General features: G+C 48.5%; 1 protein-coding gene across 3 annotated transcripts in view; it reads left to right on the top strand.

Moving 5' to 3' along the window:
* Positions 1 to 23,620, top strand: part of CLMN (calmin) — a 121,546-nt gene that overhangs the window by 88,679 nt on the left and 9,247 nt on the right. For all 3 annotated transcript variants that reach the window (XM_059914937.1, XM_059914936.1, XM_059914935.1), the window contains exons 5-12: positions 2,358 to 2,450; positions 4,200 to 4,390; positions 6,204 to 6,397; positions 8,364 to 8,446; positions 13,522 to 15,144; positions 18,300 to 18,496; positions 22,636 to 22,696; positions 23,308 to 23,378. In XM_059914937.1, the coding sequence (XP_059770920.1) occupies positions 2,358 to 2,450; positions 4,200 to 4,390; positions 6,204 to 6,397; positions 8,364 to 8,446; positions 13,522 to 15,144; positions 18,300 to 18,496; positions 22,636 to 22,696; positions 23,308 to 23,378 (2,513 nt within the window). The remainder of the gene's footprint in view (positions 1 to 2,357; positions 2,451 to 4,199; positions 4,391 to 6,203; positions 6,398 to 8,363; positions 8,447 to 13,521; positions 15,145 to 18,299; positions 18,497 to 22,635; positions 22,697 to 23,307; positions 23,379 to 23,620) is intronic.

Raw genomic sequence — 23,620 nt, 5'->3', positions numbered from 1 at the left:
GTCCATTTATTGTCAGTGTGGTGAAAACCACCAAGTTAGCGGGAAGAGGAGGAGGAGGGCATTGTCCCCGAAGCTTCTGACTGATGTCTGGCTGCTAACATCGTCTGTTTGCCAGGGGGAACCAAGCAGTGGCTGGGCACCCGAGGCAAGGTCTTCGGGAATATCCGCAACCCCCGCCTTCCCTCAGCCAGGCTCCCCGGTCCCTGTGGCCAGCAGAGTGCTTTATTCTCCAAAGGTGGCGGTTGCTCCCCGCCCCCCCTTCCCTCCCTGTCCCAAGAGGGTACACCATCCTATTCCCCACATCCCTACAAGGCAGCTCTGTGATTTCTCACTTTGGGACACTTTCCATGAACCTCAGCTCAGAGGCCATGCTGGGCTTCCTCCAGGGGGTAGTGAAGGCCAGGATTGTCACCTTGACTAAGTGCTTTGATGTGACTCCCCCCATGCTGGGATGTGATCAGTGAGCCACAAAAACGGAGGGAGCTGCCAGAGCAGAGGTCCAGGGTACAGGATCAGCCACAGACCGCAGGTGATTCATCCCACGGGACATGTGGTCATGATGTATATGGACGGACTGTTGGGCCTGAATTTGATTGGCTTTGTTGTTCACAATATTGACAACTTCCTTCAGCCTCTAACCCGCCAGTGGTGAGCTTGTGCTCTCTGGATTATTCTCTGGGCATCAACCTGCAAAACAGACCTGAGCCAGGGCCTCAGGATTCTCACCTGTGATTAGGAAAGCCCAGGCCCTACTGACGGTTGTGGTCAGAAACCCCTGATAAACTGGTAGGATCAGAGACCCATCTTTTTTTAAAGCCCCAAAGGAAGGAGAGAAATAAGTTTGTGTGAGACGCTCTCTTCGTGTTTTCTTTCCCAAGTCTCCTGAGCAGAATTTTGTGAATCAAATTTGGATTTGAAAGTTTACCTTGGGACTTCCCTGGTGGTGCAGTGGTTAAGAATCCGCCTGCCAATGCAGGGGACACGGGTTCGAGCCCTGGCCTGGGAAGATCCCACATGTTGCGGAGCAACTAAGCCCGTGCGCCACAACTACTGAGCCTGCGCTCTAGAGCCCATGAGCCACAACTACTGAGCCCACGTGCCACAACTACTGAGCCCATGCGTCGCAACTACTGAAGCCCGTGTGCCCAAAGCCCATGCTCCGCAACAAGAGAAGCCACCGCAACGAGAAGCCCATGTATGGCAACGAAGGGTAGCCCCGCTCACGGCAACTAGAGAAAGTCTGCGTGCAGCAACGAAGACCCAACGCAGCCAAAAAAAGAAAAGAAAAAATTTACCTTGACTTACTTGATTTCTCCTCTCCTCCCCCTGAAGAATGGAGTTTACATTTGCAAAGGGTGGTAAAGAATGAAGAGGTGGAAAATGTGACAGAGATGGATGTGGCCTGCAGTCCTCAATATTTACTCTCTGGCTCTTTACAGAACTTTGCAGACCCCTGATCTACATACTCAGGTTTTGTTTGCGGAGTAAAATGATGACTTAGGGCGGTGGCCCTCAAACCCAAGCGTGTAGCAGAATCACCGGGAGCTCTGGTTAAAATGCAGATTGCGGCCCCTCCCAGGGTTTCTGATGCAGTTGGTCTGGGGGAGAATTTGCGTTTCTAAGGAGTTCCCAGGTGATAATACTGTTGCTGGTGGTCCAGGGACCACACTTTGAAAACCAGTGCCTCAGGCATTCACCAAGGGCAGGCATCCTGTGGTCAGAACAGAGTTAAATAAATAACCAGTCTCTTAAGGGTTTCTCAAACATGCCCATTTGAACCAGTCAGTAGGGTATTTTGTTGCAGAAAGATGCAGAAACGCTGGGTAGCAGCCTTATCCCCACACACTATTTCTAATTAGTAATGGATAATTGTCTAAGCTGTCGTGGTCCTTGATCGCCGATGTCAGTGCTCTGTGTTTGTCCAAAGACGTGTTAAATCTGGAGGTTTGGTGGTGTTCGTGTAGTACACAGACCGACCTTGGGCATTTACCATCTGTTCTTGGAAAAGGATGACTTTCTTACTAGTTGTGTGTCCTGGGCACGTTACATTGACTGCTCTGGAATTTCTTTACCGGAAATATAGAAATAATAGAAGAATCTGTGATGTGGGGTTGTTGTGAGGATGAATACTTGTAAGGAGCTTAGAATAGTGTCTGTGCATGCTAAGTACTATGCACGTGTTTATTAGACACACTTACATACACTTTTGCATGTTGGGGTCCCTGAGAGGTGGCCTGGGGCAGCACCGAACAGCACAGGTGAGAAAGAGAAACAGGCCCACGACGACGGCATCAGTAAATAACATGTTGCATCCTATTTGGACACTCTCGTTAAGCTTATAAATTGCTTCTCTCCAGGTAAAACTGGTTAGCATCGACGCAGCAGAAATAGCAGATGGCAACCCCTCTTTGGTTCTTGGGCTGATTTGGAACATAATCCTCTTCTTCCAGGTAAAATCATTTCTTTCCTATAACACACGGTAATGATCTCCAGCAACACAAGAGTGGAGCTGGATGGAGGGAGACAGTGAGATTTCATTCCTAACAGATTTCGACTTTTCTGTTACCTGGGAAAGAACTAGAAGAACCTGGTTGCTAAAGATTTTGAATTCCTGTGATTCTAAAAGTGATGTGAGCTCTGTTCTCCTCTTGGTACTTGAAGAGTTAAATATTTACTTCGAAAAGTAATTTTGTTTTAAAGTGTCACAAGAGCTGAGGAATACTTCCAACCAAAAATTGAACTTGGTAGAGTTCTTTTCCTAAAATGACTTGTGTTCATCAGAGACGGTTAACGAGCCTGTACAAAGATAGCTCTAGGAAGAGGTGTGTGTGACAGGAAAGACCTTGTTTTTCCATCCTTAGCACCCTCAGCCCCTATCTGGAAATGCAGATTTTATAGAGCAAGGACAGGGTCTGTGGCTGGAGTATGAAGGGGATATTTCAAATTGTGCTCAAGTTCTTTTCCCTGAGTAGGAGGGAGTGAGCTGATGTTTTATCTTCTAAAATCCCCCTCTTTTGAAATAGAAAATCATGGCTCATTGCTTAAGGGGTCTCCCAAGCGTAAAAATGATCTGCACAGAGGCTCATGCTTACACTTCAGAGAAGAATGAGCTCAAACAAGGCTTGGAGACAATAGCCCTGAACTTAAAAAACCAAAGGCTCCCTCTGAGCCTCAGTTTCCACATCTGTGAAATGGTAGCAGTGGTCCAAATATGTGGTGAGCACCAAGAGATGCTACGTGGGAAAGCCCTTTGTCAGTTGTACAGTGTCATATACAGGCTTCAGTTACTGACGTTTGTTCTTCAACTCCCTGATAGACTGGAAACGTCCTGCAATGTGTAAAAAGTCCTTAACTCCACTCTGGATCGTCATTCATTTATTTGGTAAATGTCTAGTGAGTTTCTCCCACGGGCCAGGCTCTGAGCACACAAAGTCTTGCTCTCATGACTTTCTGGTATCTCAGACAAGTCAGTCCCATGTTATAGAATTCTGTGGCGCAGGCCATGATCAGCATATGCACAGAGTGTTGTAAAAGCTCCAAGCTGGGGCAGCTGTCTCAGAGGGGGCAGGGGGGAGGGGAAAACTTCCTGGATAAAGTGACACCAGAGCAGGGTTTGAAAGGATGAGGAGGAGTTCGCTAGACCAGTGCCTCTCGGACTTTATTGTGCATACCAATCACCTGGTATGGGGGTGGTACTGAAATGCAGAGTCTGATGTCATAGGTCTGGGGCGGGGCCTGGGCTTCTGCATTTCTCACAGGCACCCCACGGTAGGAGCACATTTGGCGTAGCCAGGAGTTCAGTGTTGGAAGGAAGGGGCACCCAGGCAGCAGGACCTGGGCGAGCAGAGGCGGTGGGGCTTGAAACAGCATGATGCACTCCGGGAGCGACGGCCACGAAAGGACGGGGTAGGGATAGGCGGAGTCAGGTCAGCAAGACCTCTTCTGCAGCCTCTGGCCAGAGCTAAAGAGACTCCAGGAAGAGACGGTTTTCCCTGCAAAGCATCACTGCACGCACCACAAGCCACAAGAAGCAGCCAGGCCATCATGAGTACTGCCCTGACCCCTGACACACGACCCTCAGGAAGGGGTTTCTCCCGATCTGGAGAACCAGTTCTGCACAAGCTGGTCCCTCCAGCCGGGGTCCACGAGGGACCGTGCTGGGTCTGCCTCCGGGGTCTGAAACGCCGTTTTCCTTCCAGATTAAAGAACTCACCGGCAACCTCAGCAGAAATTCTCCATCTTCCAGCCTGTCACCCGGCTCGGGGGGCACAGACTCAGACTCCTGCTTCCCACCCACGCCCACCGCAGAGAGGAGTGCGGCGATATCGGTGAAAGACCAGAGGAAGGCCATCAGGACACTGTTGGCGTGGGTGCAGAGGAAAACAAGGAAGTAAGCCGCGCGCCCTGTTCCCCGGCACCCCGTGCTGCTGCCAGGCAGGGGGAGGAGGGCTAAGAGAAGGGGCATCACCGCTTACTCAGCTATGTGCCCGGCGCCTCACATAGGCTCTCAGAAAAGGGAGTTCTGTCAGTTTCTGTTTCTGCACACAAAACTGTACTCGCCCAATGTTTGGTTTGCAGAAAGCTGATGATAGAATTTGAATAGAAATCCCAGGGGCCTTCAACACATTAAATCCCAATGTGGGGATGGCCCTTGGATCCTAATAACATGGACACATTTATTATTAAGCTTCTGGGTATCTTTCAGAGTCTGTACCTACTTAAAAATGAGTAACAGTAAAGGCTGCAACCTATCAGAGTCAGGTCTGGCCCTTCCAAAACTGAGACAGCTGAACTGAAACCAAGTTCCTGGCCTTCTGTTTAACCCCTTCCAGATTGGGGAGACCCTGGTGAATCTCTTACCTTTCTAAGCTGCATCTGTAAGATGGTGACTTACCATTCACCCCCTTATGGGAGAGTTAGGGTTAAATGAAATCAACTCTGTGAAAGCACCTTGCAGAGTACCAGCACTTAGTAAGTGCTCAGCAACAGATCCTGGCTCCCCAGTGTATGGAAATAAAAGATGGCAGGAAAAAATAAAAGATGAGAGAGAAGTTGGATCTTTGGGGTTTTGATTAAGGAGTTAAGCGTGAAAGAGTTGATTAATGTGAGCAACCAGTATGTGGTATTTTAAAATAAATCAACCAAAAGTGAGCTCATTGCCAGGAGTTAGGGTGGCTATAACAGAGAGGAAGGGTCTTTGCGGGGAGTAGAACAGTCTGTATCGCCATTGTGGCACTGGTCACAGGAATGGGTGCTTGTGACAAAATGTCATGGCACTTACACCATCCCCGTGACACTGAAGCCAATGAAATCCTAATTCGGGCTGTGGTTTTAATAGCCCTGTACCCACGTCGGTGTCCCGGTTCTGCTAACACACGCCAGTAACGTAGGATGCTGCCGTTGAAAGAAGCTGGGTGAAGGGTCTACGGGGGCCCTTTGTACTGCTGTTGCAACTTCTTATGAATCTCAAATGATTTCTAAATAACAGGATTTTTTTACAAGAGAGTTCAGGGATCACAGTTGAGAGATTGACGGGGGGCGGTTGTGGTCTCAAGGGATGGAGTCCAAAGGAAATTAGTGCCTGGCAGGATTATCTATCTTTGTCACTTTTAATGTTATGATTTTATTTATATTAATCATGACATTAGCTATCCCTTAGCGAGTGGCTTTCATGTGCCATCTGCATTGCACATTAGATCGTTCACGTGACGTGGCCGTTTTGGGGGATTCAACCTAATACTTGCCCGTGACAGCTGCCCTGTTTTATAAATGAGTTTGAGGCTTAGAAGGTCTGTGACTCAAGGCCACAGCACCGGAAGCACAGAGGGGCAGCCGGAGTGTGAACTTGGGTCTTTCGGGCTCCATTTTTATTACACAACGCGTCTATGTTTGCTGCATTTTGAACATCACTGATAAAAGGAACTGTGTATAAAATGACTCCTTCATATATATGTGTGTATAAAAATATATATATCTGGGAACTGGGAAACACAAGGCTATTATGTCTCCTCGTGTGACGTACACCTTCCTATCCTGTTTGTCTGGAAATGGAAATACCGATGGTTCAGTGCAGCTATCCCAATCCTCAGGGCCTGGGGCATGTTGGCCTCCCCAGGTCAGCAGCTCCCAGCCCCGCTTGGAGGCCAGCGAGGCATCCCCGAGTCTGCTTACTGACCTGCACTGAGGCTGCTGCTTTTCCTCAGGTATGGCGTGGCGGTGCAGGACTTTGCAGGCAGCTGGAGAAGCGGGCTGGCTTTCCTGGCAGTGATCAAGGCCATCGACCCCAGCCTGGTCGACATGAAGCTGGCGCTAGAAGACTCCATGCGGGAAAATCTAGAGAAGGCTTTCAGCATCGCTCACGACTCCCTTCACATCCCCAGGCTCCTGGAGCCAGAAGGTAGATGTGGTTCTCTCTCTTTCTCTTTCTTCGTAATAATTTTTTTTTTTTCATGTATGTAACACCTGCCGTCCAATCTGGAGAATACAGAAACATCTAATGAAGTCATTTTTATGTCTCCTGTATTCCTGCCACTGAGATCATTTTCCCAGTATTTTTCCTTACATCTAATTACAATTTTTTTTCCTAATTGGGATCATTCAGTGTATGTACGGTTTTGTATCTTACTTTTTTTAAACCTAACGTTATAATTGTGACATAAGTATTTTGCATGCTGATAGGAGGTCTTCCTTACATATTTTTATTGGCTGCATAATGGTCCATTTAGTGGGTGCACCAAAATTTACTTAGCTCTTTACTACTGGTGGACATCGAGGTTGTTTCAGAATAGTCATGTTTATATGTAACGCTGCAATGAACATCTTATTGGTTAAAGCTCAGTGTGCATCTCAGATTATTTCCTCCAGGACCAGGTCCCAGCAGCGGAATGACAACAGCTAGAAAGTTCACACCTTTTTAGGGCACTTGGTTATCTCTGTCAAATCGCCTTCCATGTGGATTAGGCTAATTTAGGGCTCCCTCTGGCAGCGTGTGAGGGTCCCAGCTCAACAGACTCACCGATGGGGCAGGCAGCGAGCTGGCTGCCGGCAGGGAGGGATTAAGGCAGTTAGGGAATAACAGAATCTTGGGCACAAGGAGAGCTGGATTCTTCATTCCAGCTTCTCTGCTCATCAGCCGCTTGTGAGGCTTCACTCAAATCATTCCCCTTCTCTGGGCCTAGATTTGCTGAAGTGTACAATAAAGAGAAAAAACCTCCCTGGTCTGTGGGATCCTTCACCATCAAGCAACCCAAGATCCCATGTAAAAACCGCGTGTTCTTGTTGGTGGGAATGTAAATTGGTGCAGCTCTTATGGAAAACTGTATGGAGGTTCCTCAAAAAATTAAAAATAGACAATCATGTGATCCAGCAAACCTTCTACTGAATATATATCCAAAGGAAATGAAATTTAAAAACAAAACAAACAAAAAAATACAACCTCAGGAATTCCCTGGCAGCCTAGTGGTTAAGACTCAGTGCTCTCATTGCTGTGGGCCTGAGTTTGATCCCTGGTCAGGGAACTAAGATCCCACAAGCTGCACTGCATGGCCAAAAACCCCCCAAAAACAAAAAACGCCCCCCCCAAAAACCCCCAAAAAAACAAAAACAAAGGAAATGAAATTGCAGTCTTGAAGAAATATCTGCACACCAGTGTCCACCGCAGCATTACTCACAATAGGCAAAGCATGGTAACAACCGACGCGTCCATCAGTGGATGAAGAGATAAAGAAAATGCTGTGTGTATGTACAATGGAATATTATTCAGCCATGAAAAAAGAAAGAAATCCTGCCATTTACCACAACACGAATGAACCTGGAGGACATTATGCTGAGTGAAGTAAGCCAGGCACAGAAAGACAAATACTACATGATCTCACTTACACGTGGAATCTAAAGAAACCAAACTCATAGAACCAGAGAGTATAATGGTGGTTACCAGGGGCTGGGGGTTGGGGGTGGGGTGGGAAAAGTAGGGAAATGTACAAACTTTCAGTTATAAGATGAATGAGTTCTGCAGAGTCTAACATACAGTATGGTGACTATAGCTAATAATACTGTATCGTGTACTAGAAATTTGCTAAGAGAGTAGATCTTGAGGTTTCGCAGCACACCAAAAAAACCCAAAAAACAAAAAAGGTAACTCTGTGAGGTGATGGATGTGTGAATTAACTTGATTGTGGGAATTATTTCACAATGTATATGTATGTCAAACCATCATGTTGTACGCCTTAAATATATACAATTTTCATTTGTCAATTATACCTCAATAAAGCTGGAAAACAATTTTTTAATTACAAATGTTTTAAATAAATAAAATAAAAACCGTGTTTTGCATGTCCTTCTAACTCCTGTGTCTCTCTTAACAGACATCATGGTTGACACGCCAGACGAGCAGTCCATCGTGACTTACGTGGCTCAGTTTCTAGAACATTTCCCGGAGTTGGAAGCCGTATGTCTGTTTTCCTTACCTATAATTCAGAAACCATACATTTCCAGCAGCTGGCCATCACATGAAGCTCGGGGTTCGGGCTGTGTTGTTCTGTGTGACAGCCGTAAGGATCAAAACTCAATCTCAAGTGCCTTGAGCGTTGCTTTGCCACTTTTTCATTTCAAAACCATAGATAACATGTATGACATTTAAAAGCAGAGTGGGAAGTTAGGCACACCTCTTACAAACCTCTTCCCATCCCAAACTTTATTAAGATTAGAAGAGATGCCCACTTGTAATATGAATCAGCTACTTGATTTTCTTTTTTTAAAAATTAATTAATTAATTAGTTTTTGGCTGTGTTGGGTCTTTGTTTCTGTGCGAGGGCTTTCTCCAGTTGCGGGGAGCGGGGGCCACTCTTCATCGTGGTGCATGGGCCTCTCACTGTCGTGGCCTCTCTCGTTGCAGAGCACAGGCTCCAGACGCGCAGGCTCAGTAGTTGTGGCTCACGGGCCTAGTTGCTCCGCGGCATGTGGGATCTTCCCAGACCAGGGCTCGAACCCGTGTCCCCTGCATTGGCAGGCAGATTCTCAACCACTGAGCCACCAGGGAAGCCCTGCTACTTGATTTTCTAGATGTCAGATGGAACATTTTAGCAGTCTACCAGATTTTATCAGAATGTGAAAAATTCTAATAGGCAATGACCATTCAAAAGCATGCCTTTTTATTTTCAGAATCTGAGTATACTTGGTGACAGATTTTTTTGGAGCAGAATCAGACCTTTTAGAAGTTGTCATGGCTCTGTTGAACCTCCAGCCAACCCATGCATACGCCCAAGATGATAGTAACAATGATCACAGGGATAACGACAGTCCTTCATTGAATTTATTGGAAACCTGCTGAACACCTACTGCTGGCTCAGGGGAACTTAGCAATAAACAAGATGGATGAGGTCCCTGACCTTTTGTAGCTTTGTTCTAATAGAGAAAACAGTTGACAAGTCAGCAAACACATCATCATTTCAGGTAGTTAGACGTACTAGACAAAAAAGAAAAAGCATAACGAGCTAATACTTGCAGGGAGAATGGGCTGCTCTTTTAGCTGGAGGCTTGTCAGGTAACCATCCCTTGTGTCTCTGGGCTGACTGCCACCTCTGCGATTCCACTTGACTTGGTATCATTATTTTCATTTTGCAGAAGAGGAAACAGATACTCGAAGAGGCTTAAAGAGCTCTCCAGGGTTGCCCAGCTACCAAGTGCAGAGCTGGGGTTTGATCCCAGTTCTCTGCGGTTGCAAAGTTCAGGCTTTTAGATTCCTTACAACATATGCTGAAACTGAGACCCCATTTTGCATAGCTCAGAAGAGCCAGACTGGGTCTTCCCCAGGATGTGGCTTTCATTCCAGTCCCTACCTATGTGTGTGTTTCCCATCTGTTTCTGGCCCACAGATCACTTTCCAGGGTGCTTTAGAAGCAGGCATTCCATGGGCTGGAATGTCAGTTTTTCCACTTGAAGCTGTGTGACCTTGAGCTGCTTACTTAACCTCTCTGATACATGTCCGTATGAGATGCCATCTATAAAATGGAAAGATGACCCACATTAGAGAGTTACGTGAAGAATAAATAGATACATAAAGTACTTACTCCTGTGCGTGGCACAGCAGTTGATGCCCAGAAAATAGTGGTGATATTATTTTGTAATTTAATCTTCATAGGCCATTACTAAATTCTGAAATACTAGGCACCAGGGCTTTTATTAGCCCTGAGCTCTTAAGCTGTAGGCAGAGTTTAAAATTAACTAAAATTTATGATATTTGTGTGAGTCAAGGTCACGGCCGGGATTCAGCAGATCTGACACTTGGATCTCCCCAGTGCTGGGGTCAGAGACTAGGGCTGGGGCAAGAGAGATTGAACAAGATATGATACCTGGAGTAGGTCATCCTGACTCATGGAACACAGAACAGCCCATTTACATCCCCAGGGGAACACAGATGAGCCACCCCAGCTAATCTAGACTCCCATTAAACCGCTGTTTTTTTTTAAGCTTAACAATTCAGCTGAGTTTAGTACATTTCAGTAAACATTCATTAAGCCCTGACCGTGTACCAGACACTGTGCCTGGCTTTATGGCCCGACATATGGTTTATTTGGGTAAACGTACCATGTGCACTTGCAAAGAATGTGTCTTGTGCAGTGAAAGCGTTGACAGTCTTTAAATATCAATTAGGTTGAGTTGGTTAATATGCTGTTCTGATATCCTACAGACATACTGACTTTTTTTTTTGCTTTTCCTTTCAATGAGTGTGAGGGAGAAAAGTTAAAAATCTCTGGCTTATGCTTGTGGATTTGTTGCTCTTCTTAGTTCTGTCAGGTTTTGCTTTATGTATGTGGAAGCTCTGCCATACATGTATACACATTTAGGACTGTTGCCTCTTCCTGATGACATCATTTTATTTTTATTTTTATTTATTTATTTTTAATTAATTAATTAATTAATTCACTTTTGGCTGTGTTGGGTCTTCGTTTCTGCGTGAGGGCTTTCTCTAGTTGCGGCGAGCGGGGGCCACTCTTCATCGCGGTGCGCGGGCCTCTCACTATCGCGGCCTCTCTTGTTGCGGAGCACAGGCTCCAGACGCGCAGGCTCAGTAGTTGTGGCTCACGGGCCCAGTTGCTCCACGGCATGTGGGATCCTCCCAGACCAGGGCTCGAACCCTCATTGGCAGGCAGATTCTCAACCACTGCGCCACCAGGGAAGCCCTATTTTTATTTTTTTTTGTCTTGTAGTATCCTTTGTCTGACAGGAATATAGCCATACCAACTTTCTTATGATTAGTGTTTGTGTGATACATCTTTTTCCATCTTTCTCCTTTCAGAGTATGCTTATGTTTAAAGCACGTCTCTTGCAAATAGTATAGAGTTGCTTCTTGTTTTTTATCCATTCTGACAAGAATTAGTGTGTCATTTTATTAGTGTATTTTTTTTACCATTTACTTCATGTAATCTACCATCTTGATTGTTGTTTTTTATTGGTCCTATCTGTTCTATGCTCCTTTGTCCTTCCTTTCTAACTTTTTTTCTGATTATTCAATTACTTTTTGGTTTCCATTTTATCTCCTCTGTTGGCTTTAAAACAACATCTCCTTGTTTTATCTTTTTAGTAGTTTTCCTAGGGGTTATAATATTCATCTTGAACATAACTCAGTCTACTATGGATTACTATAATACAACATTAAATAAAATGCATATTTATATATTTTTATATATGCAACTATTTCATTCCACTCACCTCTTCTCCATTCCTTTGTGCTTTTATTGTCACTGACTTTCTTCTGCATATGTTTTTTTTTTTTCTGCATATGTTTTAATCCTCAATGCTTTGTTATTATTTGTGCTTTAAACAGGAGACTTTTTAAGACAACTTTTAAAATAGTCTTTTATATTGGCCGTACATTTACCATTTCAGGTACTTTTCATTCCCCCCTTCAGCTCCAGGCTTTCATCTGTGATTCTTTCCTTCAGCCTGAGGAAAAACCTTTACATTTCTTGTAGTATAGGTTAAGCAGTTATTTTAGACTCTTTATTTACTAGTTCTAACCCCAAGTCATCTTTGGGTCTACTTCTAATGACTATTGTTTCTCCTGATTATGGGTCTCTTCTCTTGCTTATTTGTGTCTTAAATTTTTTTATTTTATGCCAAATCTGGTGTATAAAAGAGCAGTACAGTTGAGGTAGATGACATTCTTCCCCCAGAGAATATAGCCCTTTCCCAAACAAGGACCTATAATGAGGAGCTGATCATTTTGACCTTCTCAGGAGTTGATAAGGGTTCTGTTGCAGTTTTATTTAATTTCAGCCCTCCAGTTTCAAGTAATTGTATAATGAAGTCAATCCACTCTCCCTACCAGTGCACTGGGAGCCAAGCTCTGCAGTACCACCGAGATTGCTCTCTGCTTTTCAGCCCTGCTCTCAGCTGCTGCATCTTTTTGTTTCTAACTGAAGTGTAGTTGATTTACAATGTTATGTTAGTTTCTGGCGTACAGCAAAGTGATCCAGTTACATACATATATTCTTTTTCATATTCTTTGTCATTATGGATTATTATACAAGATATTGAATATAGTTCCCTGTGCTATACAATAAGTCCTTGTTGGTTATCTATTTTATATATAGTAGTGTGTATATATTTACCCCAGACTCCTAATTTATCCCTCCCTTGCCTTTCCCCTTTGGTAACCATAAGTTTGTTTTCTATGTCTGTGGGTCTGTTTCTGTTTTGTAAATAAGTTCATTTGTATCATATTTTAGATTCCATGTATAAATGATATCGTATGATGTTTGTCTTTGTCTGTCTGCCTTATTACTTCACTTAGTACGATAATCTCTATGTCCATCCATGTTGCTGTCAATGGCGTTATTTCATTCTTTTTTATGGCTGAGTAATATTCCATTGTGTGTGTGTGTGTGTGTGTGTGTGTGTGTGTGTGTGTGTGTCTGTGTCTGTGTGTCTGTGTGTGTGTGTATATATATGTATATATATATATATACACCACATCTTCTTTATCCATTCCTCTGTTGGTGGACACTTAGGTTGCTTCCATGTCTTGTGAATAATTCAGCTGCATCTCACTTAGCAAAACTCCCTGTGTGGGAGAATTAGTATATGAAGAGAACTAGTTTTGTGCTTGGGCCCCTTCTAGACTCAATCTCTCACGCCAGCCCACACAATCAATAAATATTTAGCTGATCTTTCCGTATCTCGGATGAGTTTGCTCTCCTGTCCATGCCCAGACCAGGCAGCGGCCCACAGGTATGAAGTCACTGACAATCTCTGCTCACCTAGGAAGGGCTCATCCTTCTCCAGAGTTCAGTTCATTGATGTGTCTTTGCAGCCATAGCTTTAAAAAAACACATTCTTTTAAACTTTGGTGTTCTCACATTTCAGCAGGAACAGTAGTCATTTGCCAGTCTACATCTGCATCAAAACACTTCCATTCCTTCTGAAGTGCTTTTTCCACTTTGGTTTTTGTGTTTTGAGAGGGGACGCTGCGTGGCACTTAGACGCTCTGCTGATTTCACGTTGCCCTGTATTTCTTGGCAGGAGGATTTTGCGGATTCCGACAAAGAAGCCCCTATTGAATCCACCTTCGTTCGCATCAGAGAAACCCCTTCTGAACAAGAAAGCACCGTCTTCCTTCTGACTGAGAACGGGGAGCGTGCCTACACCGTCAACCACGAAACGAGCCACCCGCCACCCTCCAAAGTCTTCGTCTGTGACAGGCCTGAAGTCGTGAAGGAACCCTGCGTTACCAGCCGGGAGCTGGCAGACAGCTCCTCTGAGTTCATGCACCAGATCGTTGACCAGGTTCTCCAAGGGATCCCAGGGAAGATTGACAGCACCAGCGAGCTGGCTCCAGAATCTTCCATCTTATCATCCACAAAGGACAACCAGAGGTCCAACTCTCTGCCAATCAAGAAAACTGTGCACTTTGAAGCTGACACCTACAAGGCTGCCTCCTGCAGTAGGGACCCTTTCTACAGTCCAGACCTTCGCTTCGAAGGAAGCCCAAGAGAGACCAAGGAGTCGTCCAGGCAGGACGGACAGGTCTTGGCAGCTGAGGTTGCTGAGGAAACACCGACACAGAAGGCCCCAGAGATCCTGGAAGCAGCCTCCAGTGAGGCCCCCAGCGACGTGTCTTCGGTGGATGGTAAGGTCAGTCATCCTCCGACTTCCCAGACCTCTCCCTCCTGGAATGGGGCGTCGGAGAGGGCAGCTAGCCCAGGGGAAGAGGGCCGTTCCCCCTCATCCCCGGGAGAGGATACCATTGTGGCCGATTCCATGGAGATCAAGGTTAAGCTGCTGACTGTAGAAGCTATGGGTAAGGAAGACTCTTTCGAAGGCATACCATTAAAAGCCTCGAAATTTAACAGCGACCTCGTAGATTTTCCCTCCACCAGCCAGGCTTTCCACGAGGTTCCTTCGCCTCATGAGAAAACACCTGCCGAGGAGGAGGTGTCAGAGGATCGTGCTGAGAAGTTGGGTAAAAGGAGAGGTAAATCTGCACACAGGAAGACAGGTTTGGATGAGCCCCCCGTGAAGCCCAACCAGCAAGAACCTCACAAGGACCCTGGCCCAGAAGACCAAGGCTATTCTTTGGCCCCTGAGGAGGCACCGGTGGATAAAAAGCCAGAAGTGTATGAAAAGGCCAAGCACAAGTCCCCCCGGCGCCATCGGGGCGAGGAGGAAGGGGAAGCCGAGGGCCCACGGGGCCTTGGGGGAGAATTGCCTTCCAATCCACCAAGCAGCAGCGTCAGCTTGGAGACCCTCCACAGCCCCAGCGAAGAAAGCCTGGATTTCAAGCCGTCTCCACCGCTCTCCAGGATCTCCATCATCTCCCATGACCTTTTCTACTACCCGCATTATGAGATTCCCCTGGCTGCGGTTTTGGAGGCTTATGCAGAAGGCGTGGAGGATTTGAAAAATGAAGAAGTGGACCTCGAAGAGCCAGAGGGGTATCTGCTGGACCTGGGGGCCAGGGAGGAGGAGGCCGAGGAGGCCGAGGCCTCCCAGAGCAGCTGCAGCTTCCGCTGGCTGGGCAAGGACCACTCCCAGGCCAGCATCGCAGAGGATGCCAGACCAGCCTCGGAACCCACTCCCCCATCCCCGCAGGAGGACCACCAGCCAAGGGAGGCCGCAGAGAGTGTCCCCGTGCAGGGCCATCAGGTACTTGACTGTGGGTTCGGGAACGCTGAGTGGGGAATTCTGTGCTTCTCCTAAGCTCAGCTTCTTCCTCCATAAAATAAAGAAAGGCAGCTTCCCTCACAGACATCCCAGGTCCAGAATTGAAGGAGACACTCACTCAGGCTCAGGCAAGGTCAGGGTTAGCACCCGAGAGGAACACTTGTCAATTTTGCACCCTGGGTGCCTCGCTGGCCTCCCCCTAGTCTGGGCCCTGCCCACAGGCTGCCAAGGAGATCAGATGAGGTCATGCTTGAGGTGCTTGAGGGTCCAGCATAGCAGTAGCAGAAATCATTTTAAGTAGTAATCGCAGCTCTACCTAGCAGGCACTTAGTGAACTTTACCGCCCTCCCCGCAGCAGCCTGGGAAAACCAAGCCAGACCTCACACTGGTCTCCAGCCTTGATTTTTAAAGGCCTTTTGCCTGTTGAGCGCTATTGTTTGGCTCCTGTGGTTAGGAGTGGGTTGTGTCAACAGGGCAAGGCGGACGCGCACTTCTGAGCCAGAGCAGCTGGGCACATGCTCCTCTGCCACCTCGTGTCTCCATGTCATCTGGCCCAGCAGCTTCAGAGGGGCCCCCCCAGAGTGAGCAGTGAGAGGGTGTGGGGAGCCCTGACTGCGTGTCCCTCTGGGTCCCCCTCCCCGCCCTCCCCTCCGGACAAGCCCACCTCCTCCCTGCCTCCCAGCCTGCCCCTGGGCTTTGCTGGAGCTGGTCCACCATCTGGACGCCCTTCCCCACACTTGGCTTGGCGAGCACTTACTCATCTTCAAAGCCCAATGCCAATAGCAGCCCCTCCCGGGAGCCTGCCCAGCCCCTCTCCAGGCAGAGCGGTCACTCTTCCATCTAGAGTGATAACATTCTCGACGGTTCTCTAGTGGACTGCTGCTGCTTTCGCGGGTTGGGATTTTCTCTCCTGGGAGAGAGGGAGCATTTGTGTATTAATCTCTGGGCTCCAGAGGCCAGCCTGACAGGAAACAAGGTGCATTGCATGACAGTTTGGGGTATCAGGGGAGGGCAGGTAAATTAAACCCTGAGGTGATGGAAAGTCAGGACAGGACCCAGCGGAGGCCCAGAGGTACCCGGAGGGGTGAGAAAGCCTTGCCCTGGGGAGGCTGCAGGAGAAGGGGAATCTGAGTAGCCTTAAAAGACATTTAGGATTTAGATGGGCCAGAAGCGGTAGCATCATTTATGGGTTTGCCAACTCCAGGCGGTGGGGAGTAGCTGCCCGAGCACGGCGAGCAGAGTTCTCTGGCACTTGACAGTCCAGAAGCCACGTGTGCCCGGACCTGTCCTTTGGTGCTGAGCACCCACTCTCTGTCCGTCTTCGGCTGGAGAAGAGGGCTGGGTGTCTCCATAGGTGCGAGAGACCTGCCTGCCACCTTCCCTTCTGCCCAGGGGAAAGGAACCTCGTCCTGTCCTCCTGCCCCTAGCCCTCTGTCTGCTGTCTGTCAGAGCAGGCTTGTCCTGTGGGAGACCGGAAGATCCGGCGGGGTGAGAAATGCCCCTCAGCGACATCAGGTCTCAGGGTCCCCAGGTTGGGGGGGTGACAACAGCAACTGGGGTGATTCTCTGGATTATTACAGGCCAAAAGCTCTTTTAGAACAAAAGAAAGGGGCCTGGGGTTGGGGAGAGCCTGAGGTGCCTTTCTGCCCCTCTGTGTGACTTAGAATGGCTAATGAGCGCCTGAGTTCCCCTCCCCCAGTGATGGAGTGCGGCCTCTGGGCACGCAGATGAGGCACTTCATTCTCTTCTGCGCTCCTTCTGAAAGCAGGCTGCGCACCTGTGTGTGGCCAGAATGTGGACAGGTGATTTGGGACGGGGTTGGAAGAGCCCTGGGCTGGGAGTGGGATCGGGAGACCTAGGTTTGAATCCATCTTACACTGAGCTGGAGGGGGAGAGCTTGCATTTCTCGGGTCCAGTGTGGGAGCGATACTGGCGCCGCCCGCATCTCTCAGCTCTGATCTGCTTCCTCTGGCGCTCACCTGTCCGACGAGCAGGTGCCCACTGCTCCCAAGCACACCTTGCCATTGGCTCCGGAGTGTAGCCCTAGCCTGGATCCCCGTGAGTGAGCAGGGGCGGGGGAGGGGAAGGGGTGCAGTCCAGGATGACTTGCCTCCAGGCAGAGAGGGTGACAGGGGGTGGAGAATTTCTCTGATACCTGGCCCTTCTTTAAAAAGAAAAGAGAAAACTATCTTCTAAATGGACTAGGAAATGTTAAGTTCTGCTTCTAGACTTTAAGAAAATAAGCCCTCTCCTCATTTCACCTTTCAGAAAAGGTAGCATTTGCTCATTGATGATGGAGGAGCAACTGGCCTTTCAGATTGCTGAGAGCGGTTTTAATTTCTGCAGGGAGCTTTGTTCTCCTGGACTGCACGGCCTGGCCACTCTGATCCTCTTATTGGGACACCTGTTGAGCAGGTTTTTCCAGCCCCTGTGAGAATTCTTGAGAGGTGCTGCTAGCAATTCTCACGCTTCTCGATTTCACGTGGGAGTGTCACTGGGTGGGTTTCAGAGTGCCTGGGGTGGGGGGTGGAGGTCAAAGAATCTTCCTTATCGCATAAATGCTACAAAGGTGGCACTACCATCCACCTTCGGCCAAAAGCACAGTGAAGATTCATCTCTCCAAACACAGGAGCCACCTTCACACCCCTTGGCCCACCTGGCCTCTAGGATTTGTTCCTCTGTTTAAGTGGATGATGGTTGTGTGAAGGGTCCAACCATTGTCCACTGTGAGGGACATCCTTTATAGGAAGCACTGTGGTATAGTGGGAAGAGGCTGATAATCATTATACCCATTTGACAGACAAGGAAACCAAGGATCAGAGAGACAGTCAGTTGCTCAAGGTCAGATAGCTGACTTAGCCAGGATTTGAAACCAGGTCTTACTGACTGTAAAACCCATGCTGTTTTCGATCCATCAGTCTGGAGCATTTGGAACTCTGCACAGGGAGCAGGAGTTCGGGTGGGCTTCTCCTCCGTGGTGGGCTGTGCTGGAAGGAACCCATGGAAGAGGCAGGATTGGAAGGGGCGCCCTAGCTGGGCCTCGGAGTCAAGGTGGAGAAGGGCGCTGCCGGGTGGTGTCACGCACTCAACATCTCAGCAGAAAATTCTGATTTGTGTTTGGTTGTCTTGTCCTCCAGTCCCAGGAACTTCCAAACTCGGAAAACTTAGCAAACCCATTAGAAGAAAAGGTAATGGAAGAACCGATCAGCAGTAAAAAAAAGGAAAAAAGAAAACATGTGGACCACGTAGAAAGTTCAATATTTATAGCACCCGGAACTATTCACTCCTCAGATGACCTGGAAGAAGACACCCGTGACCACAAAGTCCTTTCCAGGTATTTTATTAACGACTTCTCACCCCAGAGCCTGAGCTGGGAAGCTACTCTCTGAACTCATCCCATTTCCGGTTTCTGATTGGATGGGGGACGCAAGGGTGGGGCTGGACAGCAAGGAAAACAGATTCAGGCAAAGTCCTCGTTCTTCACACCTGGGCTCCCCACCTCCCGCCCCCAGCCAATATCAGACCTGCCCGTAATCAGCAAAACCAGAAGGACTTTGCCTTCTCTCCTCGCTCCAAGTAGCTCTGGGTGGAAACTGGCAGTGAGCAGAGAGGTGGCTGAACCGTAGGTAGGGGTCGGGTATGAAAAGTAATAGCTTTGGAGACTCTGCCGGCCGTCTCTGGCCCCTGATAACCTCCGGTCAGGCTAGGTAGAGACCAAACTTAGCCTTTTATAAGCATCTTACAGGATCAGAAGGGAGGCACTGCATATGCGTGGAGGGGACCATTTATCACTGTCGCATGGAAACTGGACTTTAGTATGACCGCTTCACCCACGAGTTTGGGTCCAAGGCAGTAAGGATAGTCGATTTACCACAGGGGAGGAGGAGGCAGGGAGGATGGTGAGCTCTAAGTGCTAGGAGCTTGTGGCATACATCTGCTCTGTCACTCTGAAGCCACTGGATGGTCCGGATTTGTCCCGGGGAAAATATGTAGCTGCTGAATGTCAGAAGAGCCTGGTCTCTCCCCATTATCACTCATCATCACAACGATCACCGTTTACCAGCCCTTATGTATCAGGCATTTCCCATACATTTGTTCATCAATTCTTGTGGGCACCCCAATAGGCAGGTAGGTGGGATTGTGCATCATTGGGAAGCTTGGGGGGTACCTCCCAGCTTAGGAGATGGCGGAGCTGGGGCCTTGGACCCAGACCTGTCAGATGCCACGGTCCACGTTCCTTCTGTGACCCCGCGTTGCCTGTGCTGGGTGAGCCGTGCTGGATGCAAAGGGAAATGATTGAGATAGGCACGGGGGGAGGAGTGGGGAAGCCCACACAGGGAGAGCCGGAGGAGAGGCCGGCCAATCTGCTGCTTCCCACCTGCCCTCCTCTTGGCTCCCGTGCTGAGCTGTGGGGGGACCAAGGGAGAGCAGACGGGAGCCCGGGGGAGCAGTCTCAAGGCACCACGGAAGGCTGCTGCCACCTTAGCCCGTGACTCCCAGAGTCCTTCTCCCTGCCCTTGGCTGTGACTAGCCAGCAGACATCTATGTCTCAGGTGCCGCTGGACCCGACCCCGCTCTAAGTGCAGATGAGCACTTCCTGGCAAGTGGTCCAGGGCTGTCATCTACTCAACCACAACTCAGGAGGGGCCACTGGTCATTTGCCAGACTGCCCCGCTTCTCCCTAAGCAGGTCAATCCTCACCAGTCTTTGAGCGGTCACTATGTGATGGAGACATGGGGACTTCGGAAGAGGTCAGCCATGGCTCCGCCCTCCAGGGTCTCCCAGCTGGAGGGAGAGGAGACGTGCTCCATCTGTCCTGCTGGGACTGGGTGGGCACCTTAGGTGTGAGAGGCAAGTGAGGTTTCACGGTGAGACCTCAGAGGCAGGCAGAGAGGGTCAGGGCAGCCTAGGTGCTGAGATGTCATTTGAATTCCGCCTAGAGGGATGAGTGGGATTTGGGTTTGGGAGAGGGAAGCAGGGGACTTTCCAATGGAAGAAACAGCCTGAGGAACAGCTGGCATGTAGCAGGCACCCCAGGTAATATTTGTTGAATGCGAGGGGGCACGGGAGGAGAGACCAGGGGGGCATGGTGGGTCAGAGCAAGTGAATTGGGTGCGTGCTGCTTCGGAAGGACCAGCAAAACCTGCCCCGGTGAAGATGGGACCGTGGGGGAGGGATATGGAAAAGTAAACCGATATTTCGGCGTCTGCGGGCGTGAGGCCTGGCTGACCTTTCAGTGCAAAGGTTTTACTCTGATCTCCCAGTTCCTCCATCCCATCTCACTTCAGGCAAAGCTGTAACTATTATGAAGCATTTTAGCCGAGGTAGAAGCTACACGCCAGAAATAATTGGAGAGCATAGAGGGGCGCTCATGCCCATGAATGAATGTGCACCCCGGCGCCCGTCCTGTGCTCACGGCCATCTCACCCGCCATCCCCGTTTTCAGAGAGGTCATTGCTTGGCCGAGACTATGGAATGGGACAGAGCCCCGGCATCTCTTCCCAGGGAAGGCACAGGATGTTTTCCTGGCTGTCAGTCACCCCCTTGGCTTCCCGTTGGTGTCAGCAGAAAGGCCGCTGGTCCAGAACCTGCAGGACCCCACCCCTCATGGCCTGTCCCCAGCCTCATCTCCGTCCACCCTCGGTCACCCTCTCCCCCATCCCTAGCACACTAAGCACCCTGGCCTTAGTTGAGGTCCTGGAATGCCCCCCCAACATAAGTTCCTTCATCCTTGAGGACCCTCTGTCCCCTGCCTGCTCCCATGGGTCTCAGCTCCACTACCACTTCCTCCAAGCAGCCTTCTTGGATTCTTCCAGGCTGTTTTTGATTCCCCTTTTTGTGTTCTCATAGCCTCTGTTCTTTTTCTCCGCAGCATTGATCAAAGCAATAATTTCTATAATCATTTATGGAAGGATGTATTTATCACCTGCTCTTCCCCTAGACGTGTGAGCTAGCTCCCTGGAGGTGGGGTGGGGAGGGCACACCAGCATACCCCAGCATTTAGCTCGGCACCTGCCTTATAGTCGGCATTCAAAGAACAAAAGCTCTTTGCGGGGGGTGATAAGTGAATGGTCCTCATCATGCTTGCTGAAAGAGTGAAGTTCAGGATGCAAACGTGAATACGTCTCATGTTGATTTTACTGTAACACAAAAACCACCTTCGAGAAAGCATACTGAAAAAAAAGGGGGAGAAGGAAAAATGAGATCCCCCCCCCCTCCGGGGATGAGCTTTTTTACTAGAAAACATTACAGATACGTGGTCTGGGTGGGGAGTGGAGAGTGGTCCTGCGTTTCCAGGACCACTTGTTGAGTTGACTCTTATGGACACTGTTGGGTTCCAGGCACCAGTGTCTATTTTTTTCTTTGTAGGTGCATTTTGTTTCATTTTTGTGCTGTGATACCAGCCAGGAAAAACTAGCACAGGCTTTGGATTGAGGAAAAGGACTGAAGTTTCCCTAGGCCTAGCCCCGCCCCTGGCATGTAGTAGGTGCTCAAAACCTGTTAGCTGGAAACGTGCCCCAGGAAAGGGAAGAGCTTGGGGATGTCTGGAGGACAGCCATGGGCGGGAACAACAAGGCTGCCAATGATGGGAATAAACTCGTGGGTCAGGTGCCTCTTTCCTGGACCCCATAATGCCACATAGTAGGTCTGCCTTGAGGAAACTGACATGACTGTCTCTGTATCAGGCCCATCCACATGCAACACCTCTTTCTCCTGTGGAGCAATAAGACAGGGCCACTTTGACCTGCAGTAGGCTAGTATCCCCGCCAGCTCCATGAAGTAGGTAGGGTGGGAATGATGTTCCATTTCACAGATAAGGAAAACTGATCAGGGATGTAAATATTTGACCAAGGTTGCCAGTTAATCAACCAGGAGCCAGGATGACAGCCCAAGCCTCTGGTTGGGTATCTTTTTGCCTTAGCCCTGAGTGAGCCAGCTTTATTAGAAGATCAGAGAAACACATCAGCCTCAAAGATATAGTCAGAAAATTAGCCTCCTCGTGTATGAAAGGAAAAGAGGTGGTCCACCCAAGAGCGAGGCAGTCAGCAGCGTTGGGCACAGCAAGGAGCACTGCAAAGGGAGTCCGGGTCCCAGGTCTCAGCCCAGGTCTGACTTTAGCTTGCAGAGGACATCTGGTGAGTCCCAAGACTTCGGGATACTTAGAAAAAGAGATCCCTTCCTGCCCCAAGATCCTATGATGTTTAAGAATATGTGGTCTGCTTTCTATTTGAAATTCTTTCTCACTGTTTTCTTTTTATTTTTTCTTGTCGCCGAGGGCTCAGTGTGTCTCTTTCACATCATCCTGCCGTTTGTAAGCACACTCCACCCCGGGGGGGTCTACTGGTACCATGTCTCATTTCCGTCACTAGGTCAGAAATCAGAGCTTGCCTACATCCACACGTGGCAGCCTCGGGATGGGGGCAGCAAGAAGTTCTTGGTGGCACCAATTCAAAACGTGTGTTTATTTTGCAGGACAAGTCACAGTGACTCCAGCATTTACATTCGACGACATGCTAATAGGTCTTTGGAATCGGTTAGTATGTGAATTTCTTCTTCTTTCATCCGGCCCCTGCTCATCAATTCCTTTCCATCCTTCCTCCTCCCCAGCCCAGAGCTTTGAAATGACTGACATGCAACAGCTATGCTTTGGGATAGAAGACAAGCAAATTGAAACCTTGTCACTAAGCATAGTCCAATCAGATGTGCAGTTTGGGCAATAGGGGATGTAAATAAAGTGATGATTTTAAAGCCCAAAGGCATCTTTGTCATAACAAACGCATCCAAGACCCCACCCCTGCACACGCATCCAGAAAGATCACGTTCAAAGACAGAGGTGCCACATAAGCAGAGGATTCGCTTTGTCTTCGCAACCACTTAGCTGTGGATGTGTTGGGACCCAAAGCCCTGGGATCCACAGCTTGCCCTGATCCAGGTTGTTATGGGGGAGGGGACCCTTCCGTCCGCCCGTGGGAATAACGTAGAATAATACTGCATAGTCATTTTACTTCGGAACTAGATGTTTGCAAGATTGAGAAAATCATTGCATGCTTGACTTTGTATGTTTAAAATCATTTCATTTTCTGTTTCAGAGATTTCATCTTTACTAATTGGGTTGCGGGGTTTTGTTTATAAATTTCACTGTAGGAACATTTTAACTGTGCTCAGTTGAGGAACGCAGCAGATCTGGATGACAGAAGAAACCGAATGCTAACCAGGTAGGTGGCGGTACTCCAAGCTTGGTGGGGCTTAAAAGGATATTTTTTCTTTAATTATGCAGCCTACCTTCTGGGGGTGGCTATTCTCCAACGAGGCTGTGTTGGATAACAGTATTAATAGTCTGGGCTCATGAAAGAAAATATCCGTTCTGGAAAAAATGAATGGAAATTGAATATGAGTGGGAGGGGAAAGTAGATATGAATTCATGTTGATGGGCAGGGCATGGTTCAGAAAATGACTC

Source organism: Balaenoptera ricei, chromosome 2 (assembly GCF_028023285.1).
Source record: "Balaenoptera ricei isolate mBalRic1 chromosome 2, mBalRic1.hap2, whole genome shotgun sequence".
Lineage (NCBI taxonomy): Eukaryota > Metazoa > Chordata > Mammalia > Artiodactyla > Balaenopteridae > Balaenoptera > Balaenoptera ricei.
This window is presented reverse-complemented; position numbering and strand designations above follow the sequence as displayed.